This window comes from Nomascus leucogenys, chromosome 10 (assembly GCF_006542625.1).
Source record: "Nomascus leucogenys isolate Asia chromosome 10, Asia_NLE_v1, whole genome shotgun sequence".
Taxonomy (NCBI): domain Eukaryota; kingdom Metazoa; phylum Chordata; class Mammalia; order Primates; family Hylobatidae; genus Nomascus; species Nomascus leucogenys.
The window spans coordinates 89,792,086-89,813,312 of record NC_044390.1 but is presented as its reverse complement, the minus strand read 5'-3'; the positions used below and the strand labels follow the sequence as shown (position 1 = coordinate 89,813,312).

The 21,227-nt window shown below is 42.4% G+C and overlaps 1 protein-coding gene across 1 annotated transcript in view; it reads right to left on the bottom strand.

Moving 5' to 3' along the window:
• Positions 1-2,272: 2,272 nt before the first annotated feature.
• The window catches only part of KNTC1 (kinetochore associated 1), a 94,283-nt gene continuing 75,328 nt past the window's right edge, over positions 2,273-21,227 (bottom strand). Inside the window, exons 51-63 of the mRNA XM_030821571.1 lie at positions 19,744-19,790; positions 18,283-18,361; positions 15,948-16,066; positions 15,417-15,552; positions 14,097-14,192; positions 13,657-13,713; positions 10,479-10,533; positions 10,324-10,387; positions 8,642-8,771; positions 6,977-7,066; positions 6,365-6,510; positions 3,984-4,074; positions 2,273-2,481 (exon numbers count right to left, since the gene is read on the bottom strand). Of these exons, the coding sequence (XP_030677431.1) occupies positions 2,461-2,481; positions 3,984-4,074; positions 6,365-6,510; positions 6,977-7,066; positions 8,642-8,771; positions 10,324-10,387; positions 10,479-10,533; positions 13,657-13,713; positions 14,097-14,192; positions 15,417-15,552; positions 15,948-16,066; positions 18,283-18,361; positions 19,744-19,790 (1,131 nt within the window). The 3' untranslated portion in view covers positions 2,273-2,460. The remainder of the gene's footprint in view (positions 2,482-3,983; positions 4,075-6,364; positions 6,511-6,976; positions 7,067-8,641; positions 8,772-10,323; positions 10,388-10,478; positions 10,534-13,656; positions 13,714-14,096; positions 14,193-15,416; positions 15,553-15,947; positions 16,067-18,282; positions 18,362-19,743; positions 19,791-21,227) is intronic.

Sequence of the window (21,227 nt, the reverse complement as noted above, 5' to 3'; positions counted from 1 at the left end):
CGCCCAGCCCAGCTATTTTTTTTTTTTTTTTTTGAGATGGAGTCTCACTCTGTTGCCCAGAATGGAGTACAGTGGCTTGATCTTGGCTCACTGACGCATCCACCTTCTGGGTTCAAGCGATTCTCCTGCCTCGGCCTCCCAAGTAGCTGGGATTATAGGTGCCTGCCACCACACCTGGCTATTTTTTGTATTTTTAGTAGAGACGGGGTTTCACCATGTTGGCCAGGCTGGTCTCAAACTCCTGACCTCAGGTGATCCACCCACCTTGGCCTCCCAAAGTGCTGGGATTACAGGAGTGAGCCACCATGCCCAGCCAGCCCAACTATTCTTATTTGTTATGATATGATCTTTAGAAGTCTGTCTAAGACCTATGTAAATAGTTATTGGACAATGTTTTAAATATAGGTCAAATGTCATTAAAGTATCATTGCAAATTAAGTAACTTGCATTTTTAAACTAATTATTGTGGAGAAACATTTAGTATAACACCTTCAAAGTAAAAAATAATTTTATTATTGAAACTGCTATTTAAAAACTTGCAATTAGCTAAATAGAAGCCTATATACGCATAATAACTAGCATTTTTTGGCACTTGGGTACTGTGCTAGATGCATTTTTTTTTTTTTTTTTTTTTTTTTTTTTTTAGACAGAGTCTTGCCCTATCATCCAGGCTGGAGTGCAGTGGCATGATCTCTGCTCACTGCAACCTCTGCCTCCTGGGTTCAAGTGATTCTCCCGCCTCAGCCTCCTGAGAAGCTGGAATTACAGGCATGCATCACCATGCCTGGCTAATTTTTTGTATTTTTAGGAGAGATGGGGTTTCACCATGTTAGCCAGGATGGTCTCGATCTCCAGACCTCATGATCTGCCCACCATGGTCTCCCAAAGTGCTGCGATTACAGGCGTGAGCCACCATGCCTGGACTAGATGCTTTATACGAACTGATTCAAACCTCCTGCCACTAGAAGGTAGATACTTTTACTGTCCTCAGTTTGAGGGAATTAAGATGGTGAGAAATTGGGCCAGGCAAGGTGGCTCATGCCTGTAATACCAGTACTTAGGGAGGCCAAGGTGGGAGGATTACCTGAGGTCTAGAGTTCAAGACCAGCCTGGGCAAGAAAGCAAGACCTTATCTCTACAAAAAAATTTAAAAATCAGGAAGGCATGGTGGTGTGTGCCTGTAGTCCCAGATACTCGGGAGGCTGAAGTGGGAGGATCCCTTAAGCACAGGGGTTCAGGGTTGCAGTGAGCTATGGTCATAACACTACACTCCAGCCTGGGTGACAGAGCAAGACCACCCTGTTTCTCTCTGTGGGAAATTAAATAACTTGTTCAGGCCCACACAGCTAGTAAGTGATAGAACCAGAACTCAAATCCAGACTTATTTTACTTCGAAATCTGTGTTTAATCATGTTTCAATGAGTTTTTTAGAAATCTTTTTTTTCAACTGGCAAAATAAAGGCAAACTAATTCCAGTAAATAGCAAATTCACTTAAGTTATTCGCAAGTATGGCAAAAGACTATAAAGGCAGAATAACAGGTGTAACTAACACTTCTGTGCGCTGGCTTTTTGCTCCACACGCCTTTCTAGGCCACTGGCTGCAGTGCTGGGGGTTTACAGTTGCGGACCGCTCCTCCCAGACTTCTAGTCAGGTGGCTTCCAGTTTGGTTCTGCTATTTCTTGGCACTGGGCTAAGAATTAGAAGCTTGGAGGAAGTGCAGAGATGTTTCTTCTTTTGGTAGTGGGCTTGGCAGCTTGGACAGCAGCAGAGCAAGTTGTCAGCAGCACTGGCAAAGAGACTCCTGGGCTTCTGAGCACTGCAGTGGCCACAGCAGCTCCAAAAGCTCAGTGGCAAATGTGGGCTCGGGGCTCCAAGCCAGGGGCAGGAGCAGCTCCTGATCTGTGGCTGCAAAGCCCTTCTTCCCTTTTGTCTGGCTCCCCCTTCTACCTCCCTTCTGTTCTTTCAGTCTTTTGAAGAACTTTATAGCCAATCCCTGGCATGAAGTTCTTCTCTGCTTGGCATATCTAGAGTGGCTTTTATTTTTCTGACTGATACACTCTGCCACTAAAATTATACCAATATTTTCTCAGAATAACATTAAAAAGACTGATATTGTTACTTTCTTATATGGAAGATATAGGCTATAAGCACTCAATTTTCTTCAGGGAGAGAGCAAACTATTTTTGCACTTTGCTTCCTTCATATACGGTGCAAAAAGTTGATAGTCTCTATAAATTGCACAAGTGACTGGCAATGAAAAGACTTATTACTTCAGGACATGAGTTCTTTATGGGGCAATTATGCTCGTATTAAGTGTTTTATTTATTACATGTGGGGTAATGTTGGACAAATAGCTATAATACAGAGATTGCATAATTTAAAAACTGTAATAAATATGGTCCATTAATAGCAGACTCCAAAATTCTTGTATTTCTTGAAAAAATGGTTCAATGATTTACTATAATCCATTAAGAAACATCTAAATGGGAAAAAACACAGAAGTGATTTTTACAAGTCACTTAGTTTTTCAAATTGAAAATGGTCAGATAAACTACAGAACTTAAAACTTAAGTGATACAAATCTACATATCAAACTATTTGGCATTTTAGATGAGAGAGAAACAGATTTTAAAGGCCACAAATTCGTCTCCTGAATCAATACTCTCCCCTTTTGAAAAAAAAAGTAATCTTATGCCATTGAGCACAACCAACTGGAGGTACGCCCTGTAAGTTATTAATGGGAGGTAATAAAATGCGGGCTCATTCTAATATGCCTGATCTGGACCAAAGGAAGAAAAAAGCCACGATACCTAGGTTTACTAAAGCTACCAAAATATTCCGATCTGAAAAACAGCAAATAAAAAATAAAGCTACCAAAATATGATCAAAGTAAAAATTTTACCTGGTACTTAAGTTCAAAACAGGAGTAAAAATAAATTATGTGCATATTTTACATACAAAAAATTTGGAAGAATGTACAGCAAAATGTTAACAGTGATCCTATGTCTGGGTAGTGAGATTTTGGAGATCAGTTTAGTTCGGTTTTCTTTTTTTTTGGCTCCTTCATATTTCTCCTTTTTCTTTTCTTTTCTTTTTTTTTTGAGATGAGTTTTGCTCTTGTCGTCCAGGCTGGGGTGCAATGGTGTGATCTTGGCTCACTGCAACCTCTGCCTCCTGGGTTCAAGCGATTCTCCTGCCTCAGCCTCCCTAGTAGCTGGGATTACAGGCGCCCACCACCACGCTGGGCTAATTTTTTTTTTTTTTTTGGAGACAGAGTCTCACTCTGTCGGCCAGGCTGGGGTGCGGTGGCACGACCTCAGCTCACTGCAACCTCTGTATCCCGGGCTCAAGCAATTCTCCTGCCTCAGCCTCCCTAGTAGCTGGGATTACAGGTGTGTGCCACCACGCCTGACTAATTTTTGTATTTTTAGTAGAGATGGGGTTTCACCATGTTGGCCAGGCTGGTCTTGAACTCCTGGCCTCAGGTAATCTGCCCCTCGGCCTCCCAAAGTGCTGGGATTACAGGTGTGAGCCACCGTGCCCGGCCATACTTCTCTTTTTTCTGCAGTGAACATATGTTTCAGGTAATTAAAGAATAATAATTAATTTAAAAAGCAATTAATACCCAAGCATGACAGTAATCAACACCTTTTAGAATTCAGTTTTTCACCTGCTTCAATATTAAAAACACCACCTTATGAGGAATGGTAACGCTGGAAAGCACCTGAGAGACTATGCGGTCCAGATCTGAAGACTAAGCCCACACTAGGCTTTGCTGCCCAGTGGCAGGGCTGAGATTAGAACTGTGGTCTCTTGATTTCTAGTTTAGAACTCTCTAACACAAAAAGTAAAATATAAAAATTACAGCTACACATAAAAATACATTTATCTCCAGAACACTAGAAAAGGCTGGTCAATTTTAAGGCCCTAGGAATATAAACAATGTCAACTTAGAATATAAGAACTTTCCATCAGCTTTACCTTCAGAATTTCACAGGGAGCGGCGTCTGGAGGCACAGGTTTCCCGCAGTGCTTTGAATATTCACTTATCAAGACTGAAGCTTCATCTAAACTACAAAATCAAGAAGAAAAAGAAGTGTTAGGCCAAGCACAGTGCCTTGTGCCTATAATCCCAGCACTCAAGGAGGCCAAGATGTACAGATGGCTTGGGTCCAGGAGTTCGAGACTAGCCTGGGCAACATGGCAAAGCCCTGTCTCTACAAAAAATATAAAATTAGCCAGGTGTGGTGTTGCACACTTGTAGTCCCAGCTACTCTGAAGGCTGAGGTAGGAGGATCGCTTGAACCCAGGAGGTTGAGGCAGCAGTGAGCCACGTTTGTGCCACTGCACTCTAGCCTGGGTGACAAAGCAAGACCCTATTTCAAAAAGAAAAGAAAGAAAAAGTGGCGTTGAAGGCAAAATTAAAATGTAAAGACCAATCTCTAAATTTAATGTTTTATTTAGGAAGAAATAATTCCAACTTGGGGCATATACATAGACTGGGTAGTCTCTGGATTGTCCAAAGAACAAAGAGAAGGTTAGAGGTTTTATGAAAAAGAGACATGTTACATATTGTTCTTTTTTTTCTTTTTTGTGAGACAGTTTCACTCTTGTTGCACAGGCTGGAGTGCAATGGTGCGATCTTGGCTCACTGCAACCTCCACCTCCTGGGTTCAAACGATTCTCCTGCCTCGGCCTCCCGAGTAGCTGGGATTACAGGCATGCGCCACTATGCTCGGCTAACTTTTTGTATTTTTAGTAGAGACAGGGTTTCATCATGTTGGCCAGGCTGGTCTTGAACTCCTAACCTCAGGTGATCCACCCACCTCAGCCTCCCAAAGTGCTGGGATTACAGGCGTAAGCCACTGCGCCCGGCCAGAATTACGTTTTTGGAGCAATGTTTTGTACTCTGAGTGTTTTTCCCCGGGCCCCTCGGCTCTGATGTATTTGGGTATCACAAGAATGACCTAATTCATGTAATCAGCTTCACAGAGGGCATGAGGAAACTTTCGGAGATATTGTGTTCACTCTCTTGATTGTGGTGATGGCTTTATAGGTATACATATGTCAAAATTTACTAAATTGCAGACTTCAAATATGTCCAGCTTATTATATGTATCAATTATAACTCAAAAAATGCTTGCTCAAAAATGACAATATCTAATTATGGCTGGATCACAAGAGATAAACAAGCAGATGGAAATCCATGGAGTGGTAATGAGAAAGAAAGACCTCTCAAGCGCCAGCATGGCTAGACCACATGCAGGGATGGATCTGGTGTGTACTGCAGTCTTGAACTTCCCTTTCTTTAGTGTCAGTCTTCCTTCTCCCGTTCAGTTTCCATGTCCACCCCCAGCTCTATCCCAAGAAGCTTATTGTTTCTAAACTTGTGGGTGCTGGAAAATTAGATAACCAGGTTTAATAAAAGTGATGTTATTGGGCCGGGCGCGGTGGCTCATGCCTACAGCACTTTGGGAGGCCGAGGCGGGTGGATCAACGAGGTCAGGAGACCATCCTGGCTAACACGGTGAAACCCCGTCTCTACTAAAAATACAAAAAATTAGCTGGGCGCGGTGGCAGGCACCTGTAGTCCCAGCTACTCGGGAGGCTGAGGCAGGAGAATGGCGTGAACCTGGGAGGCGGAGCTTGCAGTGAGCCGAGATCACACTACTGCATTCCAGCCTGGGCGACAGAGCGAGACTCCGTCTCAAAAAACAAACAAACAAACAAACAAAAAACCAAAAGTGATGGTACATAAAGTCATTAATGTTCTGAGCAAGTGTCTAAGACATAAAATTGTAATGTAGGATTTAGAGCAGGGCTGTGAGACACTTGATTTGGGGATTCAGATGACCTGTTTGTCAGATTCTAAGGTCATATTCCAAGAAATTGGGTTATTAAATGATTAACTTTTGGATATGTGCAGTAACGAGAGATGTAATACTTTGAGCTTTTAATTACAACCAAATAGCTCTACAGCTGACATTTTGCTCCAACATAAAGATAGTTTTTTTTTTTTTTTTGAGACGGAGTTTCGCTCGTTGCCCAGGCTGGAGTGCAATGGCGCGATCTCAGCTCACCGCAACCTCTGCCTCCCGGGTTCAAGCAATTCTCCTGCCTCATCCTCCCGAGTAGCTGGGATTACAGGCATGCGCTACCATGCCCGGCTAATTTTGTATTTTTAGTAGAGACAGGGTTTCTCCATGTTGGTCAAGCTGGCTTTGAACTCTTGACCTCAGGTGATCCACCCACCTCAGCTTCCCAAAGTGCTAGGATTACAGATGTGAGCCACTGCGCCCAGCTTATAAAGATAGATTTTAAGGAAATTCCACAGTAAGTTTTTTTTTTGAAAATTAACTTACCTTAAGTCATTTGCCAAATAGTTTACTAGCTCAGCGATATTGTTGGTATTCATCACATGCATCTTCAACATTTGAAAGTATTTGGTCTTTGCCAAAATCCCAAATTCCTTCTTATTGATGATATTATTCAGAATCAGACTTCTAATCTATAGAATGACAAGTATCATTAAGATCAGACTTCTAATCCATAGAATGACAGGTATCAAGCCTTTATTCAATATCGAAACATTTCTGACAACAGGAAGCCCAATTAGCACTGCATTGTGACTGCACCTCCTTTTTGAGGGGGTAAAAAGGGAAAGGAGGCCTGTCAGCATCAGTCAATAAATAAAGTAATTGTTGTCGTGCACTTTGAGACTTTTTATGAGGAAGATCTGTTTTCAATTAAAAGTACTTAAGGCTACACATTTTCCATGGAGCACAGCAGTCAACAAGACGCTCAGGGTCCCTGCCTTTTAAAAAATTTACTGAGGTTTTAATAAAAGCAAAATACTTCTATATATAAACAAACAGCTAGACATAGCAGTTTTCAGCTTACTCTTGGTTTGGGGAAATGACTACCTTCTAGTATCAAAATTTCCATAGCAAAAAGGAGATGAAATTGCCTCTTACTTGATGCGAAAATCCTGCTAGCTGGCCCGTCTTCATATGCTCTTCTAATTGCTTTAAAATAACCTGAGGGTCACACGAACCCAGAAAATTCTAGAGAAAAATCAAAGCAGAATTAATAGAAAAGTGTTATTATTTATTCCAACAGCAAGAGCTGTTGATCAGGTAATTTGTTGTTCTAAGTGCCAAAAGAAATCTATTTAAATACTGAAACGCTGAACATCAAGGAATGAGTGTATGAATGATGAAAAGGGGAAAAAGTCAATGACAAGAACAGATGGCTTTTAAAAATGTAATTAATAAAGCAAATGACAAATAAAAAATATGCATGTTAAGCTGGGCGCAGTGGCTCATGCCTATAATCCCAACACTTTGGGAGGCCAAGGCCAGTGGATTGCCTCAGGTCAGGAGTTCGAGACCTGCCTGGCCAACATAGCAAAACCCTGTCACTACTAAAAATACAAAAGTTAGCCGGGCATGGTGGCGGGAGCCCGTAATGTCAGCTACTTGGGAGTCACTTGAACCCGGGAGGGAGGTTGCAGTGAGCTGAGATTGTACCACTGGACTCCAGTCTGGGTGACAGAGAGAGACTCTCAAAAAACAAAATACAAAAAACAAACAAACAAACAAAAAAGCATGAATGCATGCATGTTCATTTATGTAGATCTCTATCTACTGGTATGTTTACCTGCAGGGAAGATAACTGTAAAACATTCCAAAATGCTTTGTTCTACTTGTTCTCTATTATAAAGGAAATGAGAGTTATTTTTAAAAGTTCTGTCCCCAAAATGCTTGTGGCTCCTTCTGATGGGCACCCACACATAAAATCTGACTCTCCCCCTCTTTTTTTTTTTTTAGACGGAGTCTTGCTCTGTCGCCCAGGCTGGAGTGCAGTGGCGCAATCTCGGCTCACTGCAAGCTCCACCTCCCGGGTTCACGCCATTCTCCTGCCTCAGCCTCTCCGAGTAGCTGGGACTACAGGCGCCCGCCACCACGCCCGGCTAATTTTTTTGTATTTTTTTTAGTAGAGACGGGGTTTCACCGTGGTCTCGATCTCCTGACCTCGTGATCCGCCCGCCTCGGCCTCCCAAAGTGCTGGGATTACAAGTGTGAGCCACCGCGCCCGGCCTCTCTCCCCCTCTTTTATCTCCACATTCAATTGCTAAGTCAGCTGCCTTCCTTGTAGCCTTCTCGTCTTGTTCAAGTTCATTACCAGACCCTAACATAGGTACTTAACCCTCAAGCCTTCCCTACCTATGCACAAGGTTGCTATGAAGAGATCAAGTGGGATAAAATTCTACTGAAATGCAACAGCTTCCCAAGAGTTTCACTTCTTGTCCCCTCCTCTGACCAAGCCTACATGGGTTAATGGGTTATTCCTTTTAAAATAATTCCTTCATCATTTCAGTTTGCTGTTCTAAAATAATCACTTGTTTCCCCACTGATAGACAATAAGGCCCAAACCCCTTGTAAGACATCCCTCAGCTGGACCTTAATCTATCTTTCAGTCTTACCTCCCACTAAGCCCCCATACAAGCTTCACACATATCTGATCTATTCATGCTTTATTATAGGTTTGCTAAAATGAAAATGCGACCTTTTGCAAGGGACATGCAGGATTAGAACTTCTATTTCCTTGGCAGCCCAGAGGAATCATATGTACGATACCTTAATTTGCTGGTGTCTTTTCTCTGAGTGGGGCATGAGCATCAGACAAGCTAATGCAAAAGCCGGAAGTTCTAATTGGATATACTGCCTGGCGACTCCGATCAGGTCAAGATCATCTGAGACTGGACATCTTCGAGAGAGAGCATTAATTAGCTAATAATATGTCAGATTCACTAGATTATATTGGCCTTTCTAGCTTTCCATAGTCATCTACTTGTCCAGGTTTTCAATAATTTTAAACACTAAAGTGCTGGTGCATGACACATACTTAGGAATGAGTAACACGAGTCTTTGACGGCATTCTACACAGAATAAAAGAATTTACACACGAGAACACGGTACTGTTTGCTACCATGATTATGTCTGAAAGCCTACAGATGTCTAAAGATAGGCTTCTAAATTCTCAGAAGACTCAAAACCTTTTTTTTGAGAAACAGTCTAGCTCTGTCACCCAGGCTGGAGTACAATGGCATGATCTTAGCTCACTGCAACCAACACCTCCCGGGTTCAAGCGATTCTCCCTCCTCAGCTTCCTGAGTAGCTGGGATTACGGGCATGCGCCACCATGCCCCGCTCATTTTTATACTTTTAGTAGAGACGGGGTTTCACCACGTTGGCCAGGCTGGTCTTGAACTCCTGACCTCAAGTGATCCACTCGCCTCAGACTCCCAAAGTGCTGGGATTACAGGTGTGAGTTGCCGCATCCAGCCAGAAGACTCAAAATATATGCGACAATGCTGTATGATTTAGGGTAGTCACCAAAAGTACTCTATGCTCACACAGTAGGTACTCATTTTAGAGAATGCTCAGTTTACTAGTTGCACAACAAATGGGAAGTAGACATTGTAAAAATAATCAAGATATTTTGGTATAAAAACAAGTGTTGGCCGGGCATGGTGGCTGAAGCCTGTAATCCCAGCACTATGGGAGGCCGAGGCAGGTGGACCATGAGGTCAGGAGATCGAGACCATCCTGGCTAACACGGAGAAACCCCGTCTCTACTAAAAATACAAAAAATTAGCCAGGCATGGTGGTGGGCGCCTGTAGTACCAGCTACTCAGGAGGCTGAGGCGGGAGAATGGCATGAACCCGGGAGGCGGAGCTTGAAGTGAGCCGAGATCATGCCACTGCACTCCAGCCGGGGTGACAGAGAGAGACTGTGTCTCAAAAAAAAAACCACACAAACAAACAAACAAAAAAAAAAACAAGTGTTGCCAGGCGCAGTGCCTCACACCTGTAATCCCAGCAATCTGGGAGGCCATCTCTACTAAAACTACAAATATTAGCCGGGCCTGGTGGTGCGTGGCGCGTGCCTGTAATCCCAGCTACTCGTGGGATGGCTCATGCCTGTAATCCCAACACTTTGGAAATTCCATCTCTACTAAAAATACAAAAATTAGCCAGCCATGGTGGCATGTGCCTGTAATCCCAGCTACTCAGGAGGCTGAGGCAGGAGAATCGCTTGAATCTGGGATGTGGAGGTTGCAGTGAGCCGAGGTTGTGCCACTGCACTCCAGCCTGGATGAAAGAGCAAGACTCCATCTCAAAACAAAAAACAAAAAAACAAGTGTTATGCTTAACTTCCTAACAAAAAGGAATTACTCATAAGAGATATCTATTAGAAGGGAATCTTATAAGCAACAAACTTTTTTTTTTTTTGGTAGAACAAATATTTTACTTACTCGAGGACAGCAATGAGACTCTCAGAACAATCTGACAGCTGATCAGGACTTAAAGGACAAGAGGCTGAAGATAAAAAAAAAAAAACAACAACCATGATATACACACACTTAACTATAAAATGCTGTAGCCAATGTTTCAGAGGAGAGTGAAATACCTGAAAGCAGTGGTATCTGTATCACACGCTGCCACGCTTTGCTGAAGTAGGGAACCTGTGAAAACAAGTCCACGTTTGGGATATTCATGTTAAGGATATTACAAACTCTCTTTAATTTGCAGTCTAGGCCAGGTGCAGTGGCTCACACCTATAATCCCAGCACTTTGAAAGGCTGAAGCAGGTGAATCACTTGAGGTCAGGAGTTCGAAACCAGCCTGGCCAACATGGCAAAACCCCGTCTCTACTAAAAATACAAAAATTAGCCAGGCATGGTGGTGCATGCTTGTAATCCCAGCTACTCGGGAGGCTGAGACACAAGAATCCCTTGAACCCGGGAGGCGGAGGTTGCCTGGGCGACAGAGCGAAACTCCATCTCAAAAAAGATATTATGAACTCTCTTTAAATTGCAGCCTAAATGTTCTGAAATTAGATAATGGTGATGGTTGTACAATTTTATGAATATACCAGAAACTACTTGATTGTATACTTTCAAAAGCATGAATTTTACAAGTGAATTGTATCTCAACAAAAAAATTAGATAGATTGCTATGTGCTGACATGGAACACTCTCCAGAGGCCACTGTTAAATGGTCACAAAACTGTACATTTATAGTTTATATTCCAGATGACTAAAATCATAAGCTGATATCTCCCTGTTTGAGATGATTAAGGTTCTAGCATAATGTTCTTCATAACTGTATCTTTCAGGATCTCACTATACAGTCCTGGCTGATTCATTATTGTTCCATTTGGCAAAAAGTCAGAACCCAACTCAGAAAAGAAAATTAATCCTTAGCCGGTTATGTGCCAGGGCCACAGGAAAGGAGGAAGGGGACAAGAGAAAGAATTTCAAGAAGGTGAATAAGGAAAGAACATTGGCCAGGCGCGGTGGCTCACACCCGTAATCCCAGTACTTTGGAAGGCCAAGGCAGGAGGATTGTTTGAGCTCAGGAGTTCTAAGACCAGCCTAGGCAACATAGCAAGACCTCCATCTCTATATATTTAAAGAAAAAAAAGAGGAAAGAAAATGTAAACTTCCATCAATAGAGGAGTGGTTAAGTAACTTCGGGTATATTTTACCACATATTCTGGAGAATAATCAAGCATTAAAAATAATAAAATACCTCAAAAGGCTTAACATAGAGTTACTGTAAGACCCAACAAGCCCACTCCTAGGTATACACTCAAGAGAAATGAAAACATGTTCAGTGAAAACTTGTACACAAATGTTCATAGCAGCATTATTTGTAATGACCAAAAACAGAAACTCAAATGTTTATCAACTGGCAAATGGATAAATAAAAGTGGTATATCCATATAATGGAACATTATTTGGCAATAAAGACGAATGAAGTTCTGATCCATGCTACAATGTGGATGCTGAGTGAAAGAAGCCGGACACAAAATCCCACATAGTGTGGGATTCCGTTGATATAAAATGTCCAGAATAGGCAAATCCACGGACACTAAGTAAATTAGTGGTCACTGGGGACTGGAGGGAGTAGGGAATGGGGAATGATTGCTAATGGATATGAATTTTCTTTTTGGGGTGAGGAAAATGTTCTGGAATTAGATAATGGTGGGGCTGTACAACTTTGTGCATATACCAAAAACTACTTCATTGTGTACTTTAAAAGGTAGGGCTGGGCGCGGTGGCTCACGCCTGTAATCCCAGCACTTTGGGAGGCCGAGGCGGGTGGATCATGAGGTCAGGAGATCAAGACCATCCTGGCTAACACGGTGAAACCCTGTCTCTACTAAAAATACAAAAAATTAGTAGGGCGTGGTGGCGGGAGCCTATTGTCACAGCTACTTGGGAGGCTGAGGCAGGAGAATGGCTTGAACCCAGGAGGCAGAGCTTGCAGTGAGCCGAGATGGCGCCACTGCACTCCAGCCTGGGCAACAGAGCGAGACTCCATCTCAAAAAAAAAAAAAAAGGATAAATTTTACATGTGAATTGTATCTCAATAAAACAATTAGATAGATCTACATGTGCTGATATGGAACAATCTCCAGAGACCATTGTTATGTGAAAACAACACTTTGTTTAGAATATGATTGCATTTATGTGTGCAAAAATGCATATATACACTGTAGATATGCACACACATGCATACGTGCCTGTAAAACAGGAAATCTCGGCCGGGTGTGGTGGCTCACGCCTGTAATCCCAGCACTTTGGGAGGCCACGAGGCGGGCGGATCACAAGGTCAGGAGATCGAGACCATCCTGGCTAACACAGTGAAACCCCGTCTCTATTAAAAATACAAAAATTAGCAGGGCGTGGCAGCATGCGCCTGTAGTCCCAGCTACTCAGGAGGCTGAGGCAGGAGAATAGCGTGAACCCAGGAGTCAGAGCTTGCAGTGACCCGAGATCGCACAACTGCACTCTAGCCTGGGCAAGAGCGAGACTCCATCTCAAAAAAAAAAAAAATTAGGAAATCTCTAGAATACATAGGAAATTGTAAGCAGCTGTTCCCTTAGGGAGATAATTATGAAGGGAAACAGTAAGGGGGAATTTTCATGTTTTACTCAGCATATTTCTATATTGTCCTAATTTATTAAACAAAGAATAAATTATATATTTCTACGTAATATATATTATGATTATATGGGTACACAACTTATGTGAAATGTAGAAAAGATGAACAAGCCAGGGTACCTGACGTGAAAGATCTTCAAAGTCTGTGAGGGGCAGTCCAACATGTAATTAAAATTAATTATATGGTGACAAAAGTCAGAGTGGAGCCAAAATGTCTTGAGAGCATAAATAAAGATGTGACTTGTGAGGCCCCGAAAACTCAGGAAAACAGTATCTTAAGGAGGTGATGTGAGCTGAGTATTAACAGGTCCAGGCACAACTTTAATCATCCTACAGCTGATCAGTTCTGTTTCTTCTTTCTTTATTTTAGGGAAAGGATCTAGCTCTGTTCCCCAGGCCAGAGCTGGAGTGCAATGGTGCAATCATGGCTCACTGTAGCCTCAAACTCCTGGGCTCAAGTGATCCTTCCACCTTGGCCGCCCAAAGCGTTGAGATTACAGGAAGTGAGCCACTGTACTTGGCTCAGTTCTGTTATTTACGAAGGAGCTGACTGCTTAATCCCGTGTCCCCAGCAGTCACAAGGCCAGAAAGTATAAAGACTAAATTCAATAAAATTTATTTTAAAAAACTACATACCTGCCATAAAGAATGGATACTGGAAATGGCTTTTAAAACTTTCCTTAGATAACCAATCTGTAAAAAATTAAAAATAAAAAAGTTCTAAAGATCACCAAAATGGAAAATTTCAATGTGAAATACCAGATGTTAAAGTTCCAGAAGAAGTACTGGTAAAACTTTATCTTCCATGATAACGGCCAGAGAAGTTCACTTACAAGTTCATAAATATCAAAAAAGGCTAGGGAACCTTCCATTTGCTTCCAGTGAAATTTATGTCATTTTGGATTTTGCACTCTCTGGCCCAACACCAAGTTCTTTAAGTTTGGCATGAACTCAGTGAGAGTGACTGTGTTTTCAGCATAAATCTGTTCCATAACAAGTATCAATCCAAAATGTGTAGGGGATGCTGTGCAAAAGCTTTCAAATATACTTAGTCGAGGGCATTGAGTCTTACTTACCACATTGAAACCCAGAAGCTTTTGCAAGAGTCCATTCCAAAGCTGCAAGTCATAGATTTTGTATTCTAAACACAGCTCAGTCACCAATCTTACTGCCTGAAGCCAAAAAAAGAAAAAAAATCATGCTGTTCCAAGACACCAGTAAATCAAGCCATCTTTGGAAAAGTAGGGCAGCTTAATACAAAATATGCTGCTTTTTTTTTTTGAGATGGAGTCTCACTCTGTTGCCCAGGCTGGAGTGCAGTAGCATGATCTCAGCTCACTGCAACCTCCGCCTCCTGGGTTCAAGAGGTTCTCCTGCCTCAGCTTCCTGAGTAGCTGGGATTACAGGCGGCCGCCATCATGCCTGGCTAATTTTTGTATTTTTAGTAGAGACGGGATTTCACCATGTTGGGCAGGCTGGTCTCGAACTCCTGACCTGAAGTGATCTACCTGCCTCGGCCTCCCAAAGTACTGGGATTACAGGCATGAGCCACTGCGCCCAGCCACAAAATATGCTTCTAATCTGTGAATGTCTGTCGAAGGCCCCCATCTTTCTAATGAAAGACATGATAAAAAAGGGATTATTTTTTTGCTGTCATGGACTCAGACACCACCTCGGATGTCTCCCCCTTTCTTTCTTCTATTGAAAAAGTTTGCCTGTTGGACCAGAAAACCTTCCTGCCCCAGCCTCCAACTGCCTCAGAGGCTAAATTCCCATAGGCAACTAAGAGGAAGAGAAACGATATCCTCTCTCTACCGGACAGTCTCCTCTCCCTGTCCAGATAAGGACAGATAAGCCGTGGAAGGGATTACAAAAGTGTTCTCTCTGGTTGGCAGGGATGACTTTAGCTGGTGGGCTTTAAGGCAAAAGAGGTAAAAGGACCTTCCACATTGGCTTATCCATCCACACGCTGGGACAGGAGAGTAGAAAGGTCTCAGAGCAGTAGAGTTGTTCAGGGATACAGACTGTTCCTGGGTCGGGTGCGGTGGCTCATGCCTGTAATCCCAGTACTTTGGGAGGCCCAGGTGGGTGGATCACCTGGTCAGGTGTTCAAGACCAGCCTGACCAATATGGTGAAACCTCGCCTCTACTAAAAATACAAAAATTAGCCAGGTGTGGTGGGCGGGCCCCTATAATCCCAGCTACTTGGGAGGCTGAGGCTTGAACCTGGCAGATGGAGGTTGCAGTGAGCTGAGATCACACCACTATACTCCAGCCTGGGCAACAGAGCAAAACTCCGTCTCCAACAACAACAACAAAAGACTATTCCTGGTTTTCTCTTTCAGGATTCTGAGTAGGGGCAGGGAATTGGGAATGCGGCAGTGAGGTGTACCTACCATGGACTCGTGGCTGTGGTTTTTCCACAGACCCTTAATCATTCCTTCTTTAGGACTGTTGCAAAATAATTCATATGTGATGGGGATATTCAAAGTCTCAAATGATGCCAGAAAAGTTATACATTTCAAATAAGATCTGGAAAACAGAAACGTTTCTAAGAATCATTCTCATAGGCCACATTTACATTTAAAATAAAAACTACCATATGGAAATATTAGGCCAGTTTGTTTTAAAAGTCCATTTCGGACTTCCAAATATATTCAATGAATATATAATAACATTAGATAGAAATCAATTTGAACAAGATAAATAAAACATTCAGTTTCTAAATGCCTCCAAGAAACGATGGAAACAAGACGTTCTCAAAGCCCTATTTTCCCTTTGCCAAAATGTCAAGGATATTCAAGGCAACAGAACTGTATTCACACAGCTACTCTACTACGCTCTTCTGAATTCAGGGCTTAAAAGGTACAGCTCCAAAAAATGATCTGTTTCCTATTTTTTAATACAATTTAAACATTTCTACTTACTTCACTTCTTCAATGGGTTTTTTAAAGAGAGATTCTATAGTTTCCTTGTCAGCCAAATAGAAGAGACACTGAAGAGCTCGAGTTCTATGGGCAAAAGTTAACTGATGCATACCTAGTGTCTGCAAAACCAAAAGAGGTTTGGAGAGTTGAACACCTGCACATTGTAGCTGGGTAAATGAGTTTCAACATAGGCAACATAAACAACGTCATTATTTTAAAATATAAAGTCAATCTCTACAATTATGGAATGCACTGTGTGTAACAGTGGTTCTTAACATGTGGCCCATGGACCCCTGAAGGGGCATTCCTGAGACTCCTTCAGGAGGGAAAGGGTCAAAGCTGTTTTCATGATACTAAGATGTTATTTGCCTTTACACTGTGTTGATATTTGCACTGACTGTGCAAAAGCAATGGTGGGTGAAATTGCAAGCAGAATGGAGGCAGGGCCCCCAACTGTTGTTGCAGCCCTTGTATTTACAGGCATGCCCTGGCAGTATTGAAAACCAAAGACATGGCTGGGCACAGTGGCTCACGCCTGTAATCCCAGCACTTTGGGAGGCCGAGGCGGGTGGATCATGAGGTCAGGAGTTCAAGATCAGCCTGACCAACATGGCGAAACCCACGTCTCTACTAAAAATACAAAAATTAGCCGGGTGTGGTGGCACGTGCCTGTAATTCCAGCTACTCAGGAGGCTGAGGCAGAAGAATCACTTGAACCCGGAGGCGGAGGTTGCAGCGAGCTGAGATCGCGCTATTGCACTACTCCAGTCTGGGCGACAGAGTGAGACTCTGTCTCAAAAAAAAAAAAAAAAAAAAAAAAAAGAAAAAGAAAAAGAAAACCAAAGACAAATTTCACTTAATGTTCTTGATGGGCCGGGTGCAGTGGCTCACGCCTGTAATCCCAGCACTTTGGGAGCCCGAGGTGGGTGGATCACCTGACGTCAGGAGTTCGAGACCAGCCTGGCCAACATGGTGAAACCCTGTCTCTACTAAAAATACAAAAATTAGCCAGGCGTGGTGGCAGGTGCCTGTAGTCCCAGCTACTTGGAGGCTGAGGCAGGAGAATCACTTGAACCTGGGAGGCGGAGGTTGCAGTGAGCCAAGATTGTGTCACTGCTCTCTGACCTGGGTGGCAGAGCAAGACTCCATCTCAAAAAAAAAAAAAAAAAAAAAAAAAAAGAATGTTCTTGATGAAGTAGTAAAAATTAATTTTACTAAATCTCAACTTTTGGATCCACAGTTGGCCCCCATTTCCGTGGGTTCTGTATTCATGGAATCAACTAACAGTGGATCGAAAACATTCAAGAAAAAAAAAAATTCCACAAAGTTCTAAAAACCAAACATGAATTTGCTGCAGGCCAAGTACTACACTGAATCCATGAGGATGAAGTGATTTGCAGGCACTGTTATAAGTAACCTAGAGATGATTTAAGGTATATAGGAGGATGTATGTAGGTGACATGCAAATACGACACCATTTTATATAAAAGACTTGAGCGTCGTCAGATTTTGGTATCCTTGGGGGTCCTGGAACCAGTCCTCCCACAGATACGGAGGGATTACTGTATATCATACTAATGTGAATTCCCATTTGAATACATGCTAATACTAATTAATGGGGAGTGCACATAAGGCAGACTGTAAGGAAAAGCATGTACACAGCTGAGCTGTGAGCCGCACTAGCCACCTTTCATGGAATACCATTTTTAGGTCATAAGTCTTTATATGTAGAGAAAATAAGGGGAGGCTTTTTCCTTTTTGTCACGGACTTTAAAATCAGCACCTCAGACTTCCTTTTCTTCCTTTCCTCTGAGAATTATTTGCCTACTGCCTCCACCCCCTTCTCCTCTCTCTGCTCCAACTGCCTCAGAGGACATTTCTATAGGCAAGAACCTGAAGCTAAAGGTCATGTTGCCGTTAGGGGAAATTGCAAGTTCAATCTAGCTAGAATTTAGTGGGCAGAAGGGGTGGTCTGACTAGAGCACGCAGCCGGATTAGGCCTTGGTGGAGACTTGTTCGTGGCCAGTTTGTTTGGCTCCTGGCTTCAGGAATGTGGACTGACCAGGGAGTTAACCACTGTGAATGCAGACAGCCAGTGGAAACTGTCAATAGGTGCACCATTCAGCACGCTAAGGAGATGTTACAGAGGCCAGCACTAAATGGAGCATGGTGCAAAAGACAATGCTTGCTTAGGAGATGAGATAGACTTTGAATACATATGTACGTGAGCATTATCTGAATCATCTGTTAATGCAATCAAGCATGGTAAATAAACAGGAAAAAAATGTTAAGCTGAGATGCACAGAAGAGTTTGGATTAAGTTTCTAGAGCTTACGGTTGTAGTTGATGTTGCAAATACAAACAGCATTCTTGAACTATAATCAATTGGACGAGACAGGAGGAGATACTGCACTCTGGAAAAAAATTTTTAATTAGTTATTTTTTAATTTAGTGATGGATTACCAAAACAATAGACTTATCTTTCTATCCATGGAACAGTCATTAGACAACTCAAGGGCAGATCAGAAGGATAATGGGTCAATGACATTTGTGCTTCCCCCTTTAAAGAATGCTTAATCTTTTCTTGAGTTCTTTCATTGCTAAAGATGATAATATATGCAATAAATGCCAGGCTTCAGCCTCCTCATCTATAGAATGGCTAGTCAATCTCTGATCCCTTAAATTTTATTTAAGAAATTAATACAAACTGTAGCTGTAAAGTCCCTTGAATGCTACACATGGGGAATTCTGTGTTTGGTATGCAGGACCTTGTTAGCAGCCCATTTCAACCTCTAGACTCAAGGCAGGCTGATCCCTCTCCGGGAAGGGAAGATGAATCAGGCCAGCTGGAGGAGGGGTGGGCAGAGCTTTTAGTGGAAAAAGCAGCACGTTATGAACTTTGCATTAAGTAGCCTTTTGGGATTTCCTTTTTCTCTCCTCTCTTTAAATCGCTTCCCTCCAAGACTTTCCACGTGGCTAGTTCAGGTAGACATACCAGGAGCTATCTTTTGTTAGAACAAAGGTGGCCTTTCCCTTAAAAGACTAAATGAGGCCAAGGTGGGGGTCCAGAGGGAAAGAGGGCATGGTATGGGTGGTTTAGGAGAGCTCTGCTTGCTGCAAACTAGAAGGAATCCGTTTCTTGGGGTTGTTTTTCCATGTCTTTTCTATCAGCTCTCCGAGGCTGAGGCCGGACATAGGGCCTCCCAGGCCACTTGGCTTACTTTTGGTTTAGGCTAGAAAGACAAAAAGTTGGCTGGCATGTGAGCCACCAATGCTCCCTTATCCATGCCTGTGCCAGGCATCATTAATGGATTGCCACATTCGTTCTGACTTGAGCCCAGATAGAGTCTTCTCAAGAATACAAGCCATAACCAATCAGACCTAGCACATTAGATAAAAATCAATGTGCCTTTCTAGGCCTCAGTCATAGGTTAGAAGAGCAAAAAGAATCTGGTGGCCCATATCTGAACCAACCCAGTTTAGCATGGTAAGAGAACATAAAAGGGTCTGGGGCCAAAGTCCTAGCTAAGAGTTTTCTTCTGCTTGAGAGGCATCTTCCAGTTAAAGGTGTGCTAGGAACACTCGCCGTTGTAGGAGTTCAGACATTCTAGATCTTGGCTGGCTCTGATGTTTTCCACTGCAGACTCCTAGCCATGTATTAGTGAACTGATTCATCTCATAGACTCTGACCCCAGTTTTATCAAGAAAGCCCTTTAAAAAAATCAACTGCTGAAAAACGTACTGGTAAGATTTCTATTTTGCATCACGATACAGGTGAATATAAGGAAAAGAGTACCTTCGTAGGGCTTCGTCTTCTTGAAGTTCAAATAATTCTGATGGTTTCTTTGAAAAGGTAGGAAAAAAAGGTCAAAAACTGAAAAAGTTTATGACTAAACAAACATTCATCTCTCTGAAAATCTATTAGATAAAAAAACCTAATATACAATATTATGTTTACATAGAAAAATTATAACATAAATTACTTTATGAAAAGATTTTTGCTTAAATGATGGGTCTACTCATATTTGTTTACTCAACAAATATTCACTGAGCACTTACTATATGATAGGCACAATTCTAAGTATATAGATTGCCTGAGTAAATAAAGCAAATGTTCCTATCTTCCTGGAGCTGACATGCATTGGATTTTTATTTTGATTTATTTTTATTTTTGGAGACAGGATCTTGCTCTGTCACTCAGGCTGGAGTACAGTGGCACAACCACGGCTCACTGCAGCCTCAACCTCCTGTGCTCAAGCAATCCTCTTGCCTCAGCCTCCCAAGTAGCTGGGACCACAGGTGCATACCATGGCACGTGGCTAATTTTTTAAATTTTTGTAGAGATGGGGGTCTCATTATGCTGCTCAGGCTAGTCTCAAACCCCTCATCTCAAACAATCCTCCCACCTCGGCCTCCCAAAGTGCTGAGATTACAGGCATGAGCTACCTTGCCCAGCCCCGTATTAGATAATTTGTAAAGGGAAAAGACTCCATGAATTTTAAATGAGTCATTTGTTAATTCAGTATATATCTATTGGGATTTACAAAGTACTGTACTATCTGCTATGTATACATGCAGTTTCTGGCCTCAAGGAACTTTTAGTGTGTACCTTGAACTTACATATAAGTTAAAACATCTGTAAAGGCTGGTTTCTAAAAGTCAATCACATATTCTACGTGGCCAAGATATGTTTCTAACTCCTGTTTCCACTGAAGCACAGTCCATGCTCTTGGTAAATACTTTTAAAATCCTTGTTGAATCAAACGCCAAATGATATAAAAATTGCTAATTAAAAACCTAATGGTGGCTGGGTGCAGTGGCTCACACCTGTAATCCCAGCACCTTGGGAGGCCGAGGTGGGTGAATCACCTAAACTCAGGAGTTCGAGATCAGCCTGGGCAACATGGCGAAAACCCATCTCTACTAAAAATACTAAAAAAATTAGCTGGGCACAGGTAATTTTTTAAAAGTAGCTGGGACACCTGCAGTCCCAGCTACTCTGGAGACTGAGGCATGAGAATCACTTCAGCCAGGGAGGCGGAGGCTGTAGTGAACTGAGATCATGCCACTGCTCTAGCCTGGGTGGCTGAATGAGACCCTATCTCAAACAAACAAAGAAACAAAACCCTGATGTCATATACACTATTTGTTTACAAATAGATTTTGTTCCCCCAAGAATATCTGCCTAGGTGGATGTAGGAATTATAGAATCTACCTCAAGTTCTGCCTGAAAATTCAGAAGAAATGATACAGAAGATCTGGATTTGCTGAAACCTATCT